The sequence below is a fragment of the Misgurnus anguillicaudatus genome, chromosome 7 (assembly GCF_027580225.2).
Source record: "Misgurnus anguillicaudatus chromosome 7, ASM2758022v2, whole genome shotgun sequence".
Lineage (NCBI taxonomy): Eukaryota > Metazoa > Chordata > Actinopteri > Cypriniformes > Cobitidae > Misgurnus > Misgurnus anguillicaudatus.
The window spans coordinates 3495023-3518806 of NC_073343.2; the positions used below are offsets into that span (position 1 = coordinate 3495023).

General features: G+C 36.8%; 1 protein-coding gene across 36 annotated transcripts in view; it reads right to left on the minus strand.

Annotated features, from left to right (window-relative positions):
* The window catches only part of nrxn3a (neurexin 3a), a 411002-nt gene that overhangs the window by 234844 nt on the left and 152374 nt on the right, over positions 1-23784 (minus strand). For 19 of the 36 annotated variants that reach the window (XM_055172393.2, XM_055172392.2, XM_055172373.2 and 16 more), the window contains one exon: positions 17451-17570. In XM_055172393.2, the coding sequence (XP_055028368.2) occupies positions 17451-17570 (120 nt within the window). Of the gene's footprint in view, positions 1-17450; positions 17571-21233; positions 21261-22434; positions 22450-23784 lie in introns of all 36 variants that reach the window. The other 17 variants (XR_008635796.2, XR_008635795.2, XM_055172356.2 and 14 more) reach the window with 3 other exon arrangements.

Consider the following 23784-nt stretch of genomic DNA (forward strand, 5'->3'; position numbering starts at 1 on the left):
CAGCATGTGTTCTGTCCAATATTTACCTACTATGGGTCAAAAATAACCCAGCCATTTTTAGAGTGTACAACCTTTATCCAATACAACAAGCATTTTGTGCAACAGAAAGGTTCGATGTTGGGGTGTATGGTTCCATGAAGAACCTTCAAATCCAAATTTTTTTTAGAAACCTTTATTTTTAAGAGTGTACCAACAGTAGCACTCAGATCCGGCCTGCGAGATGGGCAACTGGGCAGTGCAAAAATGGTTTCAGGAAATAGGCGCAGATTTCTTTTTCCGCCGGTGGGGAAATGCACCGCTATGCTGCTTAATAAATTATGGTGAAATACCACTACATCCAAAAGCCAGAGGGTGCTCTCGTGCAGGGCCGCAGAAGAAGAACCCTTACACACGCAGCTCCAGGAAATGGCTTAAGCATAATGATTATGTTTGACGAGTGTTGCTTTTTTAAATGCATGTTATAAACGACTCAAACTAACACTGATTTCAGATCGATAAGGACTTACTAATCAAAAACCTTAGTACATGAAAAAGCTGTGCATATTATTGGCTGTGCGTTTCAGAATAGTATTAGCCAGGTATTGTTAGTGTATATCAGCATTTATCGTCCCATCCCTATGCTCGGCACAACGTCACACAACGCTAGATTGTTTAGCAATGGCAGACGCCACAGGAACACCCAAGCTCTTTGGAATGGGGGAGGAAAGTGGCACAGTCATGTTTTAACCCCTTATTCAGCTTATTTATCAAAGTATTGTAGATATTACAACTCGTGAGATCCACGAATCAGAGAGGCTCCAGAATTTCAAAAGCGTTTTTGATTTAAAATTAATTTTGCATATCTCCCGTTTTCCGTGGGAGGCCGAGCCCTAAAGCACAGACGCGATTGGCGCCTATGAATCAAGCAATATGTTTTGGTCATGTTTGGGGTACAAATAAAGTATTTTGAATAATGTATAATGTAGGATTATCATAATTGTACAATAATACCATCTTTAAGGTTTAGACTAAAATCAAAGAAATATTAATTGCCAAGGGTAAATGAAAAACAAACTTTTATTAGTTTTCCCCTAGGAAGCTGATCTTTCTTCTCTTGTTTTCATTAAATTTCTAGTAATTTAACCCATGATGCATGTCTTATTTAAAATGTTTAGACTTTTTACTGCACAAAAAAGTCAAAACTACTACTCCTAATACGTCTTTCTGAAGTAAGCATGCATTTACAATTTCTATCTGCAATTATTAAGGAAGATCGAGACTGCAGGAAGGTGAGAAAATGTTGTTTTAGTTAAATCTTTAAGGACTTCCTTGTCCCTTGTTGTGAGGCCATATACAGTGGCAAGAAAAAGTATGTGAACCCCTAGGAATGAACTGGTTTTCTACAGTGATTTGCCATAAAATGTTATCTGATCCTCATCTAGGTCACAACAATAAACAAACATGATGTGCATAAGCTCACAAGACATAAATAATTCCAGTTTCTTGTGTCTTTTTTGGAAACACCCATTCACAGTGCTGGAGGAAAATGTAAGTGAGCCCATGGACTAATTACTTTATTGAAAGCTTTTTTTGTCAGAAGCTGGCAAACTGGAGTCCAGTTAATAAAATGAGTTTAAATGTGTGGTTTAGTGCAACTTTGATTGTTATTAAGACACTCACACATTTTAAGATTGCTGTCCTTAAGAAGCATCAGCTCTTCTGAACCATGCTCTTATAAAGATATCTGATCAAGAGATGTTGCACTCCATAAGGCTGAAAAGGGATACAAAACAATCTCAAAATGTTTAGACCTCCATCAGTCTACACTTAGACAAATTGTCTATAAATGGAGACAGCTAAATACTGTGGCTACCCTTCCTAGAAGTGGGCGCACAGTCAAGATGACTCCTAAGACACCATGCAGAATACTCAATGAAGTAAAGAAGAACCCACGAGTAACAGCTAAAGGCTTGAAGACATCATTGGAACGTGCACACAGCTCTGTTCCTGAGTCTACCATACGCAAGTCTTTGGACAGGCACGGTGTCTATGACAGTACACCACGGAGGAAGCCGCTGCTCTCCCGAAAAAACATTGCTGTGAGCCTGAAGTTTGCAAAAGAGCACCTTGGCAAACCCCAGTGCTACTGGGGAAGTATTTTATGGATTGATGAAACAAAAGTTCAATTTTTTGGGAAAAATGTTATGGCGCAAAATGGGCACAGCTCACCAATATTAAAACATCATCCCAACAGTGAAGTATGGTGGAGGGAACATCATGATTTGGGCTTGCTTTGCTGCCTCATGGTCTGGACCACTTGCCATCATCGAGGGTAAAATGAATTATTAAGTAAAAAAAAAAAATCCTACAGGATAATGTTAGGGTGGCTGTCCACCAGTTGAAGCTCAGTAGAAGTTAGTTGATGCAACAGGACAATGACCTTAAGCATTGTAGTGAATCCAATACAGACTGGCTTAAGAAAAACAAAATGCGCCATTTGGAGTGGCCTAGTCAAAGCCCAGACCTTAAAGGATAATTCCGGTATTTAACACTTTGAGTCTCATTTCTGGTTTGTTTTGGATGAACTACAGTGATGGACACAGACATTTTGACAATGGGTCGTGTCTTGAGTTTTTGACTCGTTTAGAAGCGTCTCTTGACTGCTTCAGAATGGAAGTCAATGGCCATGCACAAACATGTCATTAAAACAACACTTAACGTTCATTTTCAAAACTGTGCTACTCACCGAGTTGTTCGTGGTGTTCGTTGATGATTAAAAACAAGTTGTGTAGCGAAATACAGTTTGTGTCGTGTTTTATTTGGCATTTTGTAAAATTCCATTGACTTGGAATTGGAAAAATCATTGCTCGCTGATATATCACTCCGCCGCCGGGAAACAGAAAAGGGACTGTTTACATGTGGTTGTAGTTTTTTCGCTCAGTTTCTCTCAGCGGAAATTTTTCCCATATTTGTAGGGCTGGACCAGAATATTCGTTCCGTGGGTTGACAATCGATTTTCAGTTTTGAGATTCGAATATATATATATATATATATATAAATATTTTACAGCGTTAATGCAGAGCTTTTGCCAAGCAGGAAGTGCGCTTCACGCTCCCGCTCTATAGGTGGCGCAGAGAGACCAACATCCATAGCCAACAGCCACCAAACGACACCAGTGGAAGAGATCGCCTCAAACGGAAAACGCGCTCCTGCTTTGGCATTCACGCTAATAATGTTGTAAATAACGTTTGATTGATTGATTTGCTTCACAAGACGTCAATATGTCACACGGAGTTATGGGGGATTACTGTTGTATTGGATTATATGCTTTAGCTCTTAAAGTGTGCGGATCTGTTGACTTGTATGACGGAGCACTGGGGTCTCTGCAAAATATCTTCTTTATTGTTCTGCTAATGAAAATGGATGGTGTAAGTGTTATAAACAAACTTGATTTTGAAAGTATGCCACCGTTTTATTACAGTTTGTTGGACTACGTTCATTCATGCTTCAGACTCAAATATAGAGCGGAAGTATATACGCGGTTGTGAGGTATCTGAAAAAATAGTTCCACTATAGCAAATAACACGGATTGAAATCATACATTGCGCCAATATATTTGTTTTTAATCATCAACGAACACCACAAACCACCCGGTGAGTAGTACAGTTTTGAAAATGAACGTTAAGTGTTGTTTTAATGACATTTTGTGCATGGTCATTGACTTCAATTCTGAAGCAGTCAAGAGACGCTTCTAAATGAGTCGAAAAGTCAAGACACGACCCATTGTCAAAATTTCTGTGTCCATCACTGTAGTTCATCCAAAACAAACCAGAAATGAGACTCAAAGTGTTAAATACCGGAATTATCCTTTAACCTGTGGAATGACCTCAAGAGAGCGGTTCACACCAGACATCCTACAAACGTGTCTGAGTTAAAGCGGTTTTGTATAGGGAATGAGCAAAAATTGCTTCTGAACGATGCGCAGGTCTGATTCAGAACTACTGAAAGCGCTTGCTTGAAGTATTTGCTGCCAAATGAGGCTCAACAAGCTGTTAAATCCAAGGATTCAGTTGCATTTTCCTCCAGCGCTGTGGGTGTTTGGTGGGGGTTCTCAGGGAAGACACAAGAAACTGGAATTATTTGCGTGTTGTCACCTTGTGCCCATTGTGTTTGTCTGTTGTTGTGACCTAGATGAGGATCAGATCACATTTTATGGCAAATCACAGTAGAAAACCAGTTTATTCCTAGGGGTTCACATACTTTTTCTTGCCACTGTAAATATGTTAAGGTCCCCAAAGCAGATCTCTTCATTACGTCAGTGTCCTAGTTTGGCTGCAGCCCTCCTGTGCATCAGAGCCCTATGCAGAAGAACACCTCCAGTCATTCAGCATGGAGGCAGAGAGGAGTCTTGTTGCCTTCTGCTTTGTCTGGCATAGACAGCTCTGATTAATGGTCTCATTCGGCGGTAATTAATGCTTTCCAGAAGTCCTGCCCTGTCTACACGGAAACAATCTTCCAAACTGTTGTTACAATATGAGAGGCCAATAAACTGAGCGAAAGAAATTACATCACACAACAACCAAATTTATCTTCAATCTGTGCGGCTTAATGAAGGCAGAAATCCACCTAAACATAAATAACACGATTAAAAAAAGTGATTGCTGGACTGTAGCGTGAAATCTGTCAGGGGTGACGGGTAATTTTTCGGTATAAACAGATATGCTGTTGAAAAAGAAATGAAATTAAAAAACATGGATGAATGAGGACGGGAAAAACAGCTGAATGTACGAAGAAGAAAGAACAAGTTTGGGTTGTAATTGTGTTTTTGATGAGAGCCGAAGCCGATGCGGATTCTGTGAGCTGAGAAAGATGAGACTCCATTCAGAGTCGTAAGTGACGCACGAAGTGATCAAAGACAGTCGAGAGTTACCGCTTCAATCAGAGCGGGATTGTGCAGATAAGAGAGGAGAAGAGAGGAGCTTTGACCACCTCCTCGGTAACGATTTTCTGGCTACATGAAACAGATCACTCCTAGAAAACCCAATCCGGGTTGATTTTTTCTTAAATCCTAGAGAAAAAAACAGCTTTTTCCTGAACATACTCTGAGACTTTATCTAAAAATGGATCTCACGTTTCCCCCCCGGTTAATTCCCTTTTCGTATCTCTGCTTTTACCTTTGACATTTATTTTTGATATGGTAAAGGATTTGTAAATCCACGATGTGCTATTGAGCGTCTAATTTAAATTCTGTACACAAGTGATTCCCAAACCGGTGGGACGTGTACAGTACCTTAGGGGGTACTGATGTGCTTTTCAGGAGGGAAGATTTTGTTTTGTTAAACATAAAAAAGTGAAGGTAAAGGCAACTGGGAAAAAAAGGAAACTCTGCTTAAAGGATGTTTATTTGTGAAGTACTGGTTCTAACACCTCGGTCTCATAGTAAAGTTCAAATAAATATCTTAATTTGCATAAATTTGTATAATTTAAAAAGAAAAATCTTACGATTATTTGAATAAAGAAATAATGAAGCCACACCCCTAAATCCAAGGTCACATTGGAGAAAAAGCTAATCATACTAAAGCATACAAATGAAATCATACAAACTGTTAAGAATTATAGCCACCTTAAAGGATTAGTCAATTTTCTTAAAAAATCCAGATAATTTACTCACCACCACGTCATCCAAAATGCCGATGTCCCTCCCCGTTCAGTCGAGAAGAAATTATGTTTTTTGAGGAAAACATTCCCGGACTTTTCTCATTTTAATGGACTTTAATGGACACCAACACTTAACAGTTTTAATGCAGTTTAAAATAGCAGTTTCAAAGGACTCTAAATGATCTCAAACGAGGCATAAGGATCTTATCTAGTGAAATAATCGTCATTTTTGGCAAGAAAATGTAAAAATATACACTTTTAAACCACAACTTCTTGTCTTCCTTCGGTCCTGTGACGCACCAGCCCGACCTCACGTAATACGTCATCACGTCAAGAGGTCACGGATGACGTATGCGAAACTACGCCCCAGTGTTTATAAGCGTGGAGAAAGAGAACCGTTCTGACGTTGTTGTATGTCGAATAATACAAATAAATGTCTTTGTGTCAGTTTATTGTTTAAAATGGTCTGCAAATGTGCGTTTCATATATGTAACACTTGACCTTTCTAGAGCATTACGCAATTACGTGAGGTCGCGCTGGCGCGTCACACAGCCGGAGGAAGAAGATAAGTTGTGGGTTAAAAGTGCATATTTTTTATTTTTCTTGCGAAAAATAATAATCATTTCGCTAGATAAGACCCTAATGCCTCGTTTGGGATCGTTTAGAGTCCTTTGAAGCTGCATTAAAACTGCAAATTTAAACTGCATTAAAACTGTTAAGTGTTGGGGTCCATTAAAGTCAATTAAAATGAGATAAATCCTGGAATGTTTTCCTCAAAAAACATAATTTCTTCTTGAATGAACAAAAAAAGACATCAACATTTTGGATGACATGGTGGTGAGTAAATTATCTGGATTTTTTTTTAAGAAAATTGACTAATCCTTTAAAGTTTAAGGGCACATGAAAAAAAAAGAATGACCTACACTAATAAATTGTTTTTTAATGAGCACAGCAATATTCCTTAAAAAATAAAAAAGTCAGTTTTGATTTTAGGAGGACTTTAATGATAAAAGAAAATACAATGTAAAAAAATTTTTGCTGCCTTAAATTTTTCAGTATAATCAAAGTGGCATTAAAAGTCACTTCAACTTAGTATTTTCAACTTAAAGTTGATCTTGCTGTAACTTAAATAAAATCAATTTAACTTAATACAGCAACTCATCACAAGTCAAGACAGAAAATACTAAGTTAAAAAATAATGTCTAAAGCCAATCTAATTATATTAGAAAATTTAAGAGATCATTTTTGCAGCGTATATACTGTAAATATATATCCATCACTGCAAAAGCAATAAACTATAATATAATAAAATATCATAATAAAATATCCCTCAAAATGTCTTTTATTACAAGGACCACACTATTGATTTAGAAAATGAGTTAATAAATATGAAAAATGATGTCACACATTTTAACAAACCATACGTAAATCAACATAATAATAGCAGAAGTAAAAAATAAATGCGTGTGATACGCTTCATTGATCTGGCAGAGGTGGAAAGACAACAAGATGATTAGAAATGGTGTAAAATGTGTGGCATTTGAGGCAGGGCAGAAATATTGATTGGCCACGTTTATGTGCTGGTACAGGGCATAATTTGTTTTTCCTGGAAATGCGCAGTGATGGATAGCTTCACTTGAGTGACTAAGCCTTACAGCAAAAGATCACTTCCCCACCCACAAGGTCACCTTGCCAGACCAAAAATGGATTTTTGCACACCACTATTTCTTTATGAGCCATATTGAATGAATTCACTCGCTGGAAATCATGTTTGATAGTCGTGTCAGGGGCGTCTGTTGGTCGAGCGGAGGTAGCCCGCACAGAGATGGTCAAATAATGGCATCAGACGACAGTATTGATTTGGGATAGATTTCATATGCTGAGATGCGAAGGAGTTCAACAGATATACTGTTAGCTTATGAAAAACAGTAAAGATAAATAGATTATGCGGAGATTGCGTTTCATTGTTTTCTTAGCGGAGAGAAAGATCAAATTAACTTGATTTAAAATACACATTTCATGTCCGTTTCTCTGAATATTACCGTATGTCAGTCCGGTTTTAAAGCATATTGAGGCCTTGAAGGTTTGTGGTGTCAAACACATAAATCCTCAATCCGAACAGTAACACCAATATTACCTTTCAACATATATTAAAGAGGTCTGATCACTGACATCACATAATTAAATAGCGAATGTTTTAAACCGTTCACGCAGACGACTCGATAGTCATTACGAAAAAAAGCAGACAAACAAACGCACACACAATGCGTACTGTGCTAACTCATAACGTCGTGACAGAAAGTGGCCCACCAGGTCGAACGAAAGAAATGAAGGATATTAAACCTTCGTGGATCGATCCGGTTGTATTTTACAAACTGCTCTTTCGTCGCCTTGCTTCACCGTAAACTAAAATAAAATAATAGAATGCTGCCAATTCAATTGGTGGGCCGAAGCGTATCGCACCACACATCATGAATATGGTGCCATAATATTTCCTATGAATGCTCCGATTCATTTCCATTGTGCTGTTGGTTCTCTTTGAGGCTGTCAGATGAGGTCATTTCCCCTGTCGCACGACTCTTTATCATGTGTCAGGGGCCATCGGAAGTGCGGGACACCTGGGTGATGAATATGGACTCACATGAACGATTCATCTTCCCGGCACTTTGGGTTTTTCATCAACGACTGCGTTTTTAACTGAGAGCCACAGAAACAGCCCCACCCAGATAGCACAGCATGAGCTATGGCATTCTACAAACCCGTCTAAAAAGTCTGAGGTCCCATGACTGATGCTTATGAACTGCGCAAACAAACATGATTTTCTGGACTAGAGTCTGACAGACTAAAAATCAAATCTTTCATTGCCAGGACAGTCATAAACCTACTGATTATATTTGTTATGGCATGCTGGGCCGTGAGTGTGGGGGTGCACAATATTAACCCTATCAGTTTGACTGATGAATATTAACAGGGTTCCCACACCTTAGTTAACTTCAAATTCAAGGACCTTTCAATTACTTTCCAGGTCCAATACCCTCAAATTCAAGGATTAAATGTGGGGACACATTTCAAGTGAGAGCAAGGTTACATCGTGTTACCTTTTAAGATACATTGTTACGGTTACCTTTCGAGGGAACTCACGCCGCGTCACTGTGGTGACAATTTGGGGACGCCTCCAGGGGTAAGTGCGTCTGAATGTGTATATCAAATTCCACCAATGGTGAGGCTTAATGACAAAGACGGGGTGACCCGGGAGCCAGAAAGTATATCGCTATCTGAAATATTGCCAAAAACAGCGTTACAGGGACGCAGGAAGTATGACAAGTGAGACGCAGCGTCTCATTCCCTTCTCAAGGAACAACAGTTATATACGTACCCCCAAAACGTTTTCATGTGTCAAACACTTCAAAAAAGCATTTTGGTATGAATCAACATTCGCATACAGAAGACATAAGCATTTAAAGCAAACAGTTTAGCCGCAACAAACTGCAAGTCTAACAAAAAAAAAACTGTTATGGTGTTCCTGATTCTCAAGCTGTGGATGTTTTCATCGCTAAAAGGGAGTTTGGGAACTTATAGCAGAGCACAGATGACAACATGTTTGCTCGAGACAGCGCAAAGCTAGCACAAAGGTAAAGCTAATATTTTACATTATATATATATATATATATATATACATATTATATATGTAGTGACAATTCTCTCCAATCAGTGATCTACAGTGTTTTCGCATCACGTTTTGGTATCAGCTCCGGTCGCTTGGAACCCCAACCGAGGTGGTACTAAAAAAAGTATCGGGTACTACATACTGCACCCAGTGGAAAAGCTCACAAAAGTAAGTTGACCCGACCCAAACCGTGGGGTACTATCCAATGGAAAAGCCAATTAGAGGTACATACTGCTTAATCAAAGGTACATATCTGTACCAAAATGGTACATATTAGGACCTTTTTAAAAGGTACTGTCCCAGTGACAACATTTGTACCTTCTTCCATGTTTTTTTTTAACATTTGACATTTTAAATTCTTTGCATTTGTAAAAGTAGTAATGATTTTATAAATGTAAAAAAGTGTACAGTGTAAAAAAAGTCCGTAGAAATTACAACGTTATTGCAGCTGGGTTGCCAGTAATTTACCGTAGATTTACATTTATGTTATTTACTGGCAAGAGTTTATTCAAATATGAATAAATTTTCAATATTAACAAGTCTTGATCTTTACAGAATAAAACTATACAATAGCAGCCTCGTGCAAAGCATTCTGGGAACCAGAAATCATCATCAACCTTTTTTGCTTCAGATTTTGTTTCCCAGAATGTTTTGCTTGATGCTGTTTTTTTTTTGTTTTGCTCTGTAAAGACAAAGACTTGTGAATGTTTAGTGTTCATTTAACTTTGAACAAAGTGTTGCCAGTGGAGAACATGGGTTTAAATCTGCGGTGAGTTAACGGCAACCCAGCTGCAATTTCTACGGAATTTTTTTTACAGTGAATGTAAATACAATTATACTAGATGTTAAAAATTCAAAATCACACCCACACGTCGAGTCTGGTATTTGTGCAGTTTCTCACTGAAAGCAATTAAAGGGATAGTTCACTTTAAAATGAAAACTCTGTCATCATTTACTCACCCTCATGTTGTTCTAAACCTGTATTAATTTCTTTTTTTTTGATGAACATAAAAGAAGATATTTTGAGAAATGATGGTAAACACACAGCAGTAAGTGACCATAGACTTCCATAGTAGGAAAAAATATTTTGAAAGTATTGTGATAAATGACTAAGAAAATATTATGATAAATGATGGTAAGCACACAGTTGACGGTAACCATAAAATTCCATCATATTTTTTAATCCTACTAGTTTAGAACAACATGAGGGTGAGTAAATGATGACAGAATTTTCATTTTAAAGTGAACTATCCCTTTAGGTAACCTAAACGTCGAAAATCAATGCCAAAGAAGTACGCTGTTTGTAAAAAAGTGACACAGAGGGAGTACTACTGTAAAAAAAGTTGGTTCGACTTAAAATTTTGAGTTAATTCAACTGAAAAAAAATATTAGTTGACACAATTTTTACAATTTTATTTTAGTTAATTAATATTTGTAACTTACTTTTTTAAGTTGAACCAACAAATCTTTTTTTACAGTGCAGTGTAAACAGTATACAATAGAATAGAAAAACTATCAAATAATCTTGCTTTAAAGGCCATTTGCAAAACAGGAAGTCACTTAATAGTCCCATCAAAGCAGCACACATTTACACCGACGATAATTAAATTACCAAGCATTTGTTTCTACGGATGTTACAAAAGACTACACTCGGTTTTGCATTCATCTCTAATGTGTTTCCCGATCCTCGAGGAGACGCATTGTCTGAGTAACACCACATTGGACACGAGATAGCCGAAGGTTTCGCCTCTGCTTTTGTTGCCATTTTAATTGATGGTGTGGCTCAGATGGCTTCTCCAGTTTCTAATGGAGTGAGAAGAACACAGCTTTGATGAAGTCTCACTACCAGCAGGGGCGAGAAGCTTCCTCCTCCCATTTCCATCCACTCCAGCAAAGACAAAGTACAAAGATGCTCCTTAATTACAAAGTCTCTGTACATGTCAGATATACATGGTGAAAACAAATCCATCCTCCAGCACTCCGTATCCGGTTGCTTATTTATTTATTTATTTAAGAAACAAATGTTGGACATGGGAGAAAAATAAAAGCCTACGGGTATCATATGCAAAGTGATATTTTACACTAACCCTGGTAATTAATGTTGGGGGAAATAAGAAAAACAGAAGTCATTTGTAAAACTGCTTTGGAAGGTAGAGGTGTGCGCATAACCTCATATAAAATGGCACCATGAGGAACCTTCAATTTTACCCAAGACATAAATACAAGTCTTAGAAGTTGAAATGAACAGGTATGAAGTCCCTATCTAAAATATTTGAGTCTGAAGGCACATGACATGGGTTTGGCCATCAAGAGACCTCAGCAAAGAAAATGACAGGCACCTTGAACTGCTTTGCCTTGTAGAGCTACAGTATATGAATTCAACATACAGTAAAGCGAGTCCGTCCAAATCTCTAAATAAACAGCTCTGTGAGGCTAGTTCATGTTTGTTAATTCCTTTAAGCAATATTCACTGCGTCGAGGTCATTTAACAGGCAATGGAGCTGCTAACAAGTCATTTATTACCGCGACTCAATCAAGGCGATTGCGAAGTGTGTCCAAATTAATAAGCGAACGCTTCCGATGTGAACTGTGCTTGCAATTTAGTGTTTGTTTAGCTATAGCTGTTGACAGAGGCGACTAATGCATCTCATTCATACACATGCTCTCAATGGAGCTCCTGCCAAATGCAATAACACCGTCTTTATCTTAATTTAGGAAACAAGGGTAAATATACTAACAAAAAACATTTCGATAATCACTGGCCTTCTGTATTGGAATAACCAAATTAGCATAAAAGTGACAGTCAGTAGCTGGGCCCAGTAAATCATTTTTTATTTGTTGCATTTTTAAAGCAACACCATGTAGTTTCCATGTAAAAATTACTTACAGCTCCCCCATGTGGTTGAAAAGCACAACAGTGCCTGGTATCAGACACTCTTCTGCAGGCAGGGGGAGGGGCGGGGCTGTGTGATCTACCCTCCACCGCCACTTTCAGAGTGTGCTTGTAGCAGCTAGGAGGCTGCTCAGGTTGCAGCAACAATACAATTTGTCCAGTTAAAAGTTGTTCTATCACTGAAATAATTTTAGAGACATTATTTAAAGGTAAAAAAAAACTACATAGTGGTTTAACAGCTTTAACTGCTGGCCCACTTTGTCTTATTGATTTTTAAGGTAATCTTTTACAGGTACATTTATGCATTTGGCAGACACTTTTATCTAAAGCAACTTACAGTGCGTTAAAAGGTTAAAACATTTTGTATGATTTGCTTTTGTCCCGTGATGTTATTTTTTTCTATGAAAATCTTTACTTTGTACAAATTCATACGAATAGGCAAACTTATCAAATACATACAAATTCTCTTGAAATCAGGCTGGTTATAAGTATAGGACAGGGTTCTCACACCTTAGTTACCTTCAAATTTAAGGACCTTTCAAGGACTTTCCAGGTCCAATACCCTTAAATTCAAGGACTAAAGGTGGGGACACATTTCAAGTGAGAGCAAGGTTACATCGCGTTACCTTTTAAGATACTTTGTTACAGTTCCCTTTTGAGGGAACTCATGCTGCGTCACTGTGATGACACTTTGGAGACGCCTCCAGGGGTAAGTAAATTCAACCAATGGTGAGGCTTAACGACAAAGACAGGGTGACACGGGAGCCAGGAAGTATATCGCTATCTGAAATATTGCCAAAGGCGGCGTTACAGGGATGCAGGAAGTATGGCAAGGGAGACGCAGCGTCTGGTTCCCTTCTCAGGGCACAACAGTTACATACGTAACCCGAGACGTTTTCATATGTCAACTATGCAAAAAAGCATTTTGGAATGAATCAACATTTGCATACAGAAAATATATAAGCATTTAAAGTGAACAGTTTAGCACTACACTACACAGGGAATAATACAGATTTTTTTCCAGAAACTTCTTGCAAAAAATAGATTCAAACACTTTCAATTACCTGTATCTATGTATATTTTCAAAAACTTCCCAGGGTCTTGAACTTTTTTCCCCATATTCACAAACTTTCAAGGATTTCAAGAACCCGTGGGAACCCTGATAGGAGCAAATTTTATCCCCACATTTTAGGGGAAAACATGACAAATTGTTAATTTTGACAAAACAAGGGATAGAGAATGTGAAGAATATCAAGTTTTTTTATTATTATTTGGTTTATTTGAAATTCAAGTCCAATTGTGATCAAAGAGATGTGCATGAATAAATAAGTTTCTGGTTATATTCAAGAGCCATTTGTTACCGACCGCAGCTGTTAAAGAAAGCATGACCAATAAAGAAATTATTATACTTTTTTACTTTAAAACTATTTGAATTTCTAAAGGGTAAAGGATTCAATGAACTGAATACAGCACAAACTTGTCATTAAATCTCAGCCGTCTTGAATATCAACTCATTAATACAGATTGCAAATTCAATACAAAATGTTGCTTCAACAACAGATCTTGATGTTTTTTTAAGATCTTTTTAGTATTAATTTATAAAAACAACTTCAAAAGTCATTGAAAGTCATCTTAAAATCTAATTTAAATATATTTGACTAAATATTAAAAATGAAATTCTTGTTCATGTTTCATGTATATATATAAAAATGCTACTCTTAAAAACAAACGGTGCTAAATAGCACTAAAAGTGGTTTACTGGCTTGTTATTATAGGGGAACCATTTTAAGTGCCATATAGCACCTATGTAGTACCTGTGGAGCACCTGTGTAGAACCATATTATTTGGTGCTATAGTGGTGCTATATCACCCCCTTATGGTTCTTCATAGGTGCTTTATAGCACTAAAAATGGATCCCCTATAATTACGAGATTTTAGTGCAATTTAGTACCATTTTTTGTGAGTGCTTTAAAAGGGTTAAGCTAAAAATATTATTTATAATTTTTTATTAAATTGTGAAAATGCACAATAAAATGACTTTTTCTCTCCGATTTCATGTCAATTTAAAAGTAAACTGAACACAAGATATTATATTATGTGGCATAGTCACTCGCATTTCTCAAAGAATGAGAACATTCCTGACTTGACCAGAAGTCTCCACGTTATAAAGATACAATAAAGGGAAAATACAACAACACATTTGCAGGCAAAATGTACCCATTATACAGACCACAAATGTGCTATATATCCCAATAATGTGTCATTAATTAAATTAATTAATTAAAATATTTAAATATTAATGATGTTTTGGAAAACATGCCATGGTCAGTTTTGTTCTATAATGTTTTACTGCCACCTAGTGTTAAACAACGACTTACGATAGATGTCACACTAAAATGACTAATAGTTTGTTGCTGCTTATAATATGAATATTTAATACATTTTTAAAGCTCTATATATATATATATATAAAACCTCAGTAGATCTTTCAAATCCCTAAGAACAGAAATATCAGGATATCAAGGAAATTTGGTACGTCTGCAAAAAACTCCTTTGATTCCTCTCCTTGTCTGGAAGTTAGATATTCTCTCAGACTGACAAAGCCGACACGCACACATCAATCTCCCAGCATTATTCAATTACGCCTCTCCCTATCTTCACTAACATGCTTTTGATTCACTGCTACCCTCTCGCAAAATACGAGATGTCAAAGCAGCAGACCAGCGTGCCATCCTGCACGTCACTCATCTATCTCTGGAAGGTCAACAGTGTTGTTCTTGCAGCAGAGGGGAGGAAGGCAATCACAGTCATATCACAGTCTCAATGAAATGCTACTCGCCTCGGCCGGGACGGCGTTTATCTTCGGCAGCTCACCGATAACACCTTTTACTATGGCGGTGATGTCAAACAATGACATCATTATGACTAGAATAAAGATTGTCTTTTCATAAAACAAGTACATTGTGGTTGATTGATTGTTGTTTGGCTGGCTGTTCTCTGGCACCCGGTGTTAATAAGTTGCATTGTAGCCCGTGTAACAAAAACACAAAGGGTCACCCAAAGATAAACTGCTGGAGTCCCGAAAGGTTTATACCTGATCGATATAAGACTATCATTTTTTGTGACCTTGTCTTGTTAAATCAATGTTCCGCTATCATGTTCTTACTTTCAACACTTACGTTTAAAATAATCAGATCTAAATAAATCCATAAAAAGTTGAGTGAAATGATCAAGGATTTGAACATCAAAGTCATTCTTAGCGTTGCAAGAGACTGAAGAAAATGCAATATACCTTGCTTAATAATCCGATACAAAATATGCTATAGGATAATGCTTTACGTTTGTAAAATCAATTTAAATTATAATAAACATTTAAAAACTGAAAATGATTAAAACAACATACATTTTTCAATATTCCTGAAAAAAGAAAGCATCACTATCCCTCTCGCCAACCTGATCTCACTGGAATTCGTATTTTACAAGTTGGCTAATTCGTATGAATTCATACAAAGTGAACCGTACAAATTATTTAAAAAAAACAATAATGAATTTTGACCCCTAATGTAACAGTGACGAAAGCAAAAGGTACGAATGTGGCCGCTCACATGAATACAAATTAGCCACCTCGTAAAATACATACGGATTGCCATGAGATTGGTCTTGCCACTTCTTTTGCTATCTGCATAGACTTTAAAGGGATAGTTCACCCAAAATTGAAAATAATGTCATTAATGACAAACCCTCATTTCATTTCAAATTCGTAAGGCCTCCGTTCATCTTCAGAACACAGTTTAAGATGTTTTAGATTTAGTCCGAGCGCTTGCTGACCCTTCATTGAAAATCTATGTACGGTATACTGTCCATGTCCAGAAAGGTAATAAAAACATCATCAAAGTAGTCCATGTGACATCAGTGGGTCAGTTTTGGTACATACATTTTGGTCCAAAAATAACAAAAATTCCGACTTTATTCAGCATTGTCTTCTCTTCCGGTTCTGTTGTGAACCGCGTGCACGAGACTGAAGTCACATGACTGCAGTGGCGCGACTGACGTGTTATCTGGTGCGCCCCAGCTTTGTTTTGTGGCCGAGCTTCGTTTACAATCTGAGGGAGACGCACGTTGTAAGTTTGAAAAAAAACTTTGCAAACATGTCTGAGGATAACACGTCAGCCGCGTCACTGCAGTCACGTGACTTTAGTCTCGCACATGCGCTTCAAAACAAACGCGGAAGAGAAGACAATGCTGAATAAAGTTGTAATTTTTGGACCAAAATGTATTTTCGATGCTTCAACACTCTAACTGAGCCTCTGATGTCACATGGACTTCTCTGATGATGTTTTTATTACCTTTCTGGGCATGGACAGTATACCATTACTAGATTTTCAATGAAGGGTCAGCAAGCTCTCGGACTAAATCTAAAACATCTTAAACTGTGTTTCTGAAGATGAACGGAGGTCTTACGAGTTTGGAACGACATGAGGGTGAGTCATTAATGACATCATTTTCATTTTTGGGTGAACTATCCCTTTAACACTTGACTGTACATAACTTTTTAAATCTTTAAAATATACAGGCATTGAAATACTTATATAACCATTTGAATATTCCTACCACATTATGCACATGTGCGATATTTTGATATTTCGAGATGTGTGTGGGTGTGTGTAAATAATGAACTTAAAATTAATCCTAATACTGAAAATACATCAGAAAGGGTAAGAAAAAAGCCCACGTACCTCTGTCGTCTTGCATCAGGTCTTCAGTACACAAATACAGTGTGTTTGTATACATTCGTTTGCCTTTGTACAAGCTTTGTGCAAGTAAATACACTTTATGAACAAAGGTATTGGGACGCACTCTTTTAATGAACAGGTTTGACTAATTTAATAATTTCCATGAGCACAAATCTTGCTATATCATATGATAATTTTCAAGAGAATTGTGTTGTTCTTCTTTAATAGCAACAGTTTCTTTAAAATTGTATTGTGCTGTATGGTATAGCATTAATATTTGTTTTAATTGGAATTACTGGAATAGATAAACATGTTTATTGGAAGGGGGCATCCAATACTTTTGTCTCAGTACTTTTGTAGTGTATTATTTTGGTTTGTGTGTTATTTTTGGCATGTGATTAAGAGTGTGCTTACTTAATCATTTATAAAGATAAATAATTTATGTAGCCTATATTATGTAAATAAGCCAACTTAAGAGTGAATTAAACAACAAATGTTGCAGAAGACAAGGATCACTTACGGTCATTACACTGTGTTCCTGTGTAAGAGGTCATAGAGCAGTCACAGGTGTAATTCTCCCACTGCTGGATGCAGATTCCCATGTTGGCACAGGAGTCTTCTTGACATGTAGTGCTAGGACCTATGGTAGCAAAGCAGAGCAATGTAACACTACAGGCAAACATCCCATCATGCCGACAGGTGCCATGCAGGTGTGTGTATCAGAATGCATGCAGATTGGGTTAGTAGAGGTATTCAAAAAAACATCCCAAAAGCTGTCGAACGAACCAAAACGTACATTTTAGTATTATACGGGGTTTGAACATATTCAAAATGGCTCGTTACAAGAATAATTTCATACATGTGGCCAAGCATGAACTTTCTCACATCTGCACAGTGGAAAAGTCAACAACAACATTTAATAGCAAGATGTGTACATAGTCGAGTATGTACTATTGTTACAAATGTTAGGCACAATAGTGTGCACACCAGTCACGTGCAGAGACTTGTGCGTGCGCCAAACACATCTTGTGTTTTGGCACACTTGAGTTTATTTTTTATGGACAATACAGATCATTAGCCAATTCAGACAAGGGTGCGAGAGCATTCCCCCTGAATTAACAATGTCAACATCATAACGGTGAATAAACTGTAGGCTGTAAAATAGGAGGTTAGCCATAAACATAAACTTTAGTTTAACGAAAGGAAAAAACAAAGATTATAAGTGCATTTATTGCGCAACCCACAGTGCAACTTAGTACAATACTAGTATGTCATAATTGAACATAAAATGATTCACCCCTGGTAACGTATTTACTATTAAAACCTTCAGAATAATCAGAGAGATCATCTGGTTTAGTTATCTAAAATTTTTTCCACCAACGCCATCCTGTCAAACTACTACCGTACTAAAATACTTACATGTAAAGACATCACGTTGTCTAAGCTAGCCAATTCTGTCAGTTTGGAAGTGTTCGTTAATTTCCACGTGCATATTCCTAATCAGTAACGCACAGGTGCTACAAGAACCGACTGGTTGATGACATCAAATTAACGCGAGAGCAATTCGAGAAATCATGCAAACGAGTCTGCTATCGAATCGCTCTCGCGGTACTTTGATGTCCCTCCGTCTGTTGGTTTTTGGAGCAATGCATGAAGTCGAATATAGCCTACCAAATTTGGGGGGAATCTTATCGGAAGTGATGAAGGAATGCCATATCCCCTTCAAAGATCATAAACTCTAGACGGAGTTTTCAAATCGTGTTTCGTGTGCGATTAAAATACACTAAACAGAGCAATGAAAAATACGTTATTTTCTCTTTTTCTGAAGCGACAGTTTAGGCGGCATCCCTTCACCGAAGTGCCCTTTAAGGCGCCACGTTTCCAGTTCCCTTAATAGGCTTGTTCGACTGAAGAACCGACGGCCGTACTACGTCAAAGTTCCGCGAGAGCGACTCTAAAGCAAACTCGTCCGTATGATTTCGCAAATCGCTCTCGCGGTACTTTGGCGTCATTCTGCTGTCGATTCGAAGTCGAACAAGCCTCATTTTTAGTGCGTGTCCGTTTTCCTGTTTCATATAAGTTTCAAGTTTCTTTGTTTACTACATGAGATTGTTCAATATTATTAATAATAATTGCCTATTTTTGGTGTGAAATATTAGACTGTAGTGTAAGATTTTTGAAGAGTCGCTTACCTGCAGCACCGCGCATGTAGATGGAATCACTTGTCCAGTCACAGTTGCATAGTGTCTAATCTTGTATTTTTTAATTTGGCTTTTTATTGTATTTAGAAGGCTATTATTTATTGATTTGAACATGTGCAGATTTATTTACTTCTATTTATTTATTTAGCCTATTTTTGCGTCTAAGTCCATTTTGTGGTAATATACAGTCATGCTCAAAATTATTCATACGCTTTGTAAATATGACCAAAGAAGGCTGTGAAAATAAATCTGCATCATTAATACTTTTGATATTTTATTTTAAAAATCTACAAAAGTCCAACCTTTCCTTGGAGAATAATAATTGTAAATGTAAGTAATGTTGAAAATACAATTATTATTCTTCAATGAAATGTTGGATTTTTGTCGATTTTTTAAATTAAAGATCAAACGTATTAACGATGCAGATTTATTTTCACAGCCGCCTTTGGTCATATTTACAAAGGGTATGAATAATTTTGCTATATATATATAGCAGGTAATGTAGAATATAACTGCAATTCTGTGTTTCAAACAAATATGGCGACAGAGGGGCAAAAGTATGATTAAAGGTGCAGTGTGTAATTTTTAAAAGGATCTCTTGACAGAAATGCAAAATAATATACAAAACTATATTTTTATTTTTGCATAAAGACCTTTATATAATGAATTGTTATGTTTTAATTACCTTAGAATGAGATGTTTTTATCTACATACATCGAGGGCCCCCCTACGTGGAAGTCGCCATTTTGTGCCGCCATGTTTCTATAGAAGCCCTTAACGCAGTGGTTCTCAAACTTTTTCAGCGTGTATGGCACATTCCTTCGCGCCCCCCACCCAAAGAAAATTTATGACAAAAATGTTCTAAAACTCAACTTTTAATTAAGCAAAACATATTGAATGATACAAAGTAGTGCTGTTGGTTAGTAGCCTTATTTTTTAGGTTTAATTACACAGAATTTATGATAAATTGTTTTTATTTTATAAAATGTCATAAAACTGGGGCCCCCCTGGCACCATCTCGCAGCCCCCCTGGGCCCCAGTTTGAGAACCACTGCCTTAACGGACAAACTTTTTTTACTAAAGGGGATCACACACCGGCTGCGCAGCTCAGCGTCGCGCCGCACCGCATCGAGTCGCGTCTAGGACAACCCGGAGGTATCATAAACCGGAAGTGCACATTAAATAGCGCGAGCTTCGTCAGATATTGTCTACTTAAAATGCAAAATAAACGTTTGCAGCCAATGTTAATCGTCAATGATTTGGGACAAAAATGATGATATTTAATGTTAAACTATATGAGTGGCGCTGTGTGGCGTGACAGGGATTTGAGCAACTTCCTGAGTCAAAGCTGGGCAGCGCGGACAGGCGCCACCTGGCGGCGCCGGTGTGCAAATACTCATAGAAAACAATGTGTTTGATTTTTTTAGAACGGCGCTGCGGCCAGTGTGCGATCCCCTTAAGTTGTCTCCGATGATGATATTTTTTCGGTGGTGGCTATCGTAGCTTTTCTATGCGTTTCAAAAGCGATGGGTGAGCAGTGGACTGAGCCGTTGGTTGCAATTCGCAACCTCACCACTAGATGCCGCTAAAATATACACACTGTACCTTTAAGCTAACTGTTGGTGAACTGTTATGTTTAATCTTGAAAATATTGTAAGAATGGAAACTTAAGCTACAAATTTGCGGGACATTGTTTTATTCAAATCCTGTTATTTATTTTGCTATTTATATTCCTGATCAATATACAACCAAAGGCGAGAAGTAACCCATGGTGAGATATTTAATGGACTCCTCTGAACCTCTCTCAGCTGAATATGTCGCATAAAACGAAACAAGACAAGATACAGCAAAACAAGACGGGCAGACTTGATTATACAGGAGTACTCATGTTTTATTAATGTGACTCTGAACTGCAATCGATTTCTTAATTTGCAAGTCTTAAGAAAAAGACATTTTAGAAGTGGTGAACCATTTTATACCAAGACATTGTTACAGTGAACCAACTGTCCGCTTTATGTCTGGGTATTGGACAAAGAAAAAAACCAACACAAGACAAACAGCAGCTTTCAGCCGAGCTCAAAATGGAATTGAACCTTATATACCTTGTAGATCTGCTTTGGTGAAACCAACTTTGTTAAGCAAGAAACAGAAAAGCGAAAACAATCAAAGAGGTAAGAATGTGGTCGATGGCTTGTGTTAATAAAGCAATCGCTTTACTAACTGGACATGCTTTACCATTCTTAGGAAGGGTTTATTTACACTTTCGTGTTATTGTGCTGAGTTAGAAATAATAACAAAACTGATGAGTTAATTTTGAATGGTTGGGTGAAAAAACTGTATTGGTACTTAATGAAAGCCAATAAAACTAAACTGAATGCTAATGAACTTGTTTGATGGATTGTGCCACATTATGCCACGGGCATGGAGATGAAGAGAAACAATGTTTTCTATTAATAACATTGATTATTTTACTCTTTAGCACATAGATGAGAATTTTCTTTGTAATTGTTTTCATTTCAACACTAATGAGACATTTAAAATGGCCAAACCCACGAAAAAGTTCGTTACAACAAACAAAAAAATAAATATGTATGGCGAATGTGTTGTAAAGACGCAACTTTAACGGGTTGCCAGTTTGCGCATGCGTACAAAATACGACGTCATTAAATACACACCGTAATTGCGCTAGAATATTACTTTGCATTATTATTAAATATTAATTAAAGTTATCACTTATATAAATCATAAGTCATTATTTTCTGTTTATAATTCGCTGTTTTTTAATACTACGTGTTTTAATAAAGGTTCATATGTTTGTAAAGCAGTGTAGTGCCATTCCTACAGAGTAATTTTGCAATGCACTTTAAATATAATTAGTCAAAAACACGGATTTTCTTTTAGTATACACTAGTTAGTGCTGTATTGCTCTAATGGTAAAATGACTTCCAATTGCACAGTATGGATATGATAATGGGGGTAATGGTATACGTAAATCAACATGAATTGTTAAGAGAGTGTAAGGCAAGCAGTTAGTGTGTCACATAATAATGGGACATTTTAATGATCTTACATAAAGCATTACATAAAAACAAAATGTTCCCCTGAATCATTTCATTTCAGCATGTAATTCCTCGCCTTCCTAAGCAAAGGTGCACCATTGCCATCTGGTGGATGAAAAGCGTCATTACAACAGAAGGGCGCATTCGTTGCAATATGAACCAGCAATAATTCAGCTGCCATTCCATACAGGGCATACAAAGTGATGTTTTTCATGCTGCTCTGTGAACATAAAAACCTACTCACGTTCACTTTTGGATGCTGTGCAGGAGAGATAAATGTAAACACACACACACAAAGTTGTTCTATTCGTGTATGAAATGAGGAACTGAATTTAAATGACGTTGGATATGTCTCTGTCTCTGTATTAAGGATAGATACACTTACAGTCCAAAACTGCATCTTTTGTAGTGTGTACTGTAGCAAGTTAGGATGCATTAACAATACCTTAAATTAATATTAAAATTGTGCAAGATAATTCATTGTGTATTGTTTTAAATCACTTCCAATTTTTTATCATAGGTGTACAGATAAGGCAGATATCATATATTTGGTTACAGCCTGTATCAGCCAGAGATTTAAAGGCGGGGTGCATGATCTCTGAAAGCCAATGTTGACATTTGAAATCACGTTTTTCAAAAATCATGCACCCCGCCTTTAAGTAAAGTTTATTTTATTGACATATTTTTTGTGTGTGGTTTTTTTTCCCGTTTGTATTGTTATCCAACCACAGACTCAAAGACACATTCACACAATGACCTCAAGCAACAAAACATGAAGATGATACAGCAAAAGACCAAACAAATTCGATTGATATCATTTTATTTTTACACTGGTTTAAGAACATGTAAACATAACATACTCAAGATAAAAGTTGACAAGACAACATTGAGATGTGATGGATGATGTCACGATGGACATTTTATTTGTGTGATAAACAGGTCTTAGAAATGTTTATACATAAAGTAAACTACAACAAGACATTTCTATAATAAAACAAATAATAAGAGAACAAAAAGTGAATCAGACAAAATAAAATAAACCTACACAACGTACAGAAAACATAGATATAAACATGCACTGATATGGCAGAGATCTCATGTACAAGAGATTTTATATTAGCAGTATGGGAAGAAAAAAATGTGTGGATTTCAAGTGATTCATGATTTGATGTTTGGCATTCGTTATACAATCCTTTGCTGGTCAGCTTTATGACTTTGTAGTCACTATATTGAAATCTATTTCATTTTGAAATTTTACCCAACTTCCATTAAATCAGTTAATTTGTTCGTATTTCTCTTATTCACTTTTTGTACATTTAATTTTCTTTTAAATCTTTGTACTGATTTATTATTATGTTGATATTGAATTAATCATGAGCATGATATAAGTCAAATGCACAGAGATTCAAATTAAGTACAAAATGCAAATCCACTCCAAATTAATTTCTACTGTATGTTTAAAGTAATCAAGACTCTTTTATTTAACAAATAAACTTTGCATTTAAAAAAAAATAGATTTTTTTTCTCAACAACAACTGTATTCATGTTCAGATTCTTCATACTTTTCTAATAGCTGCCCATTTAGTTATTGTGT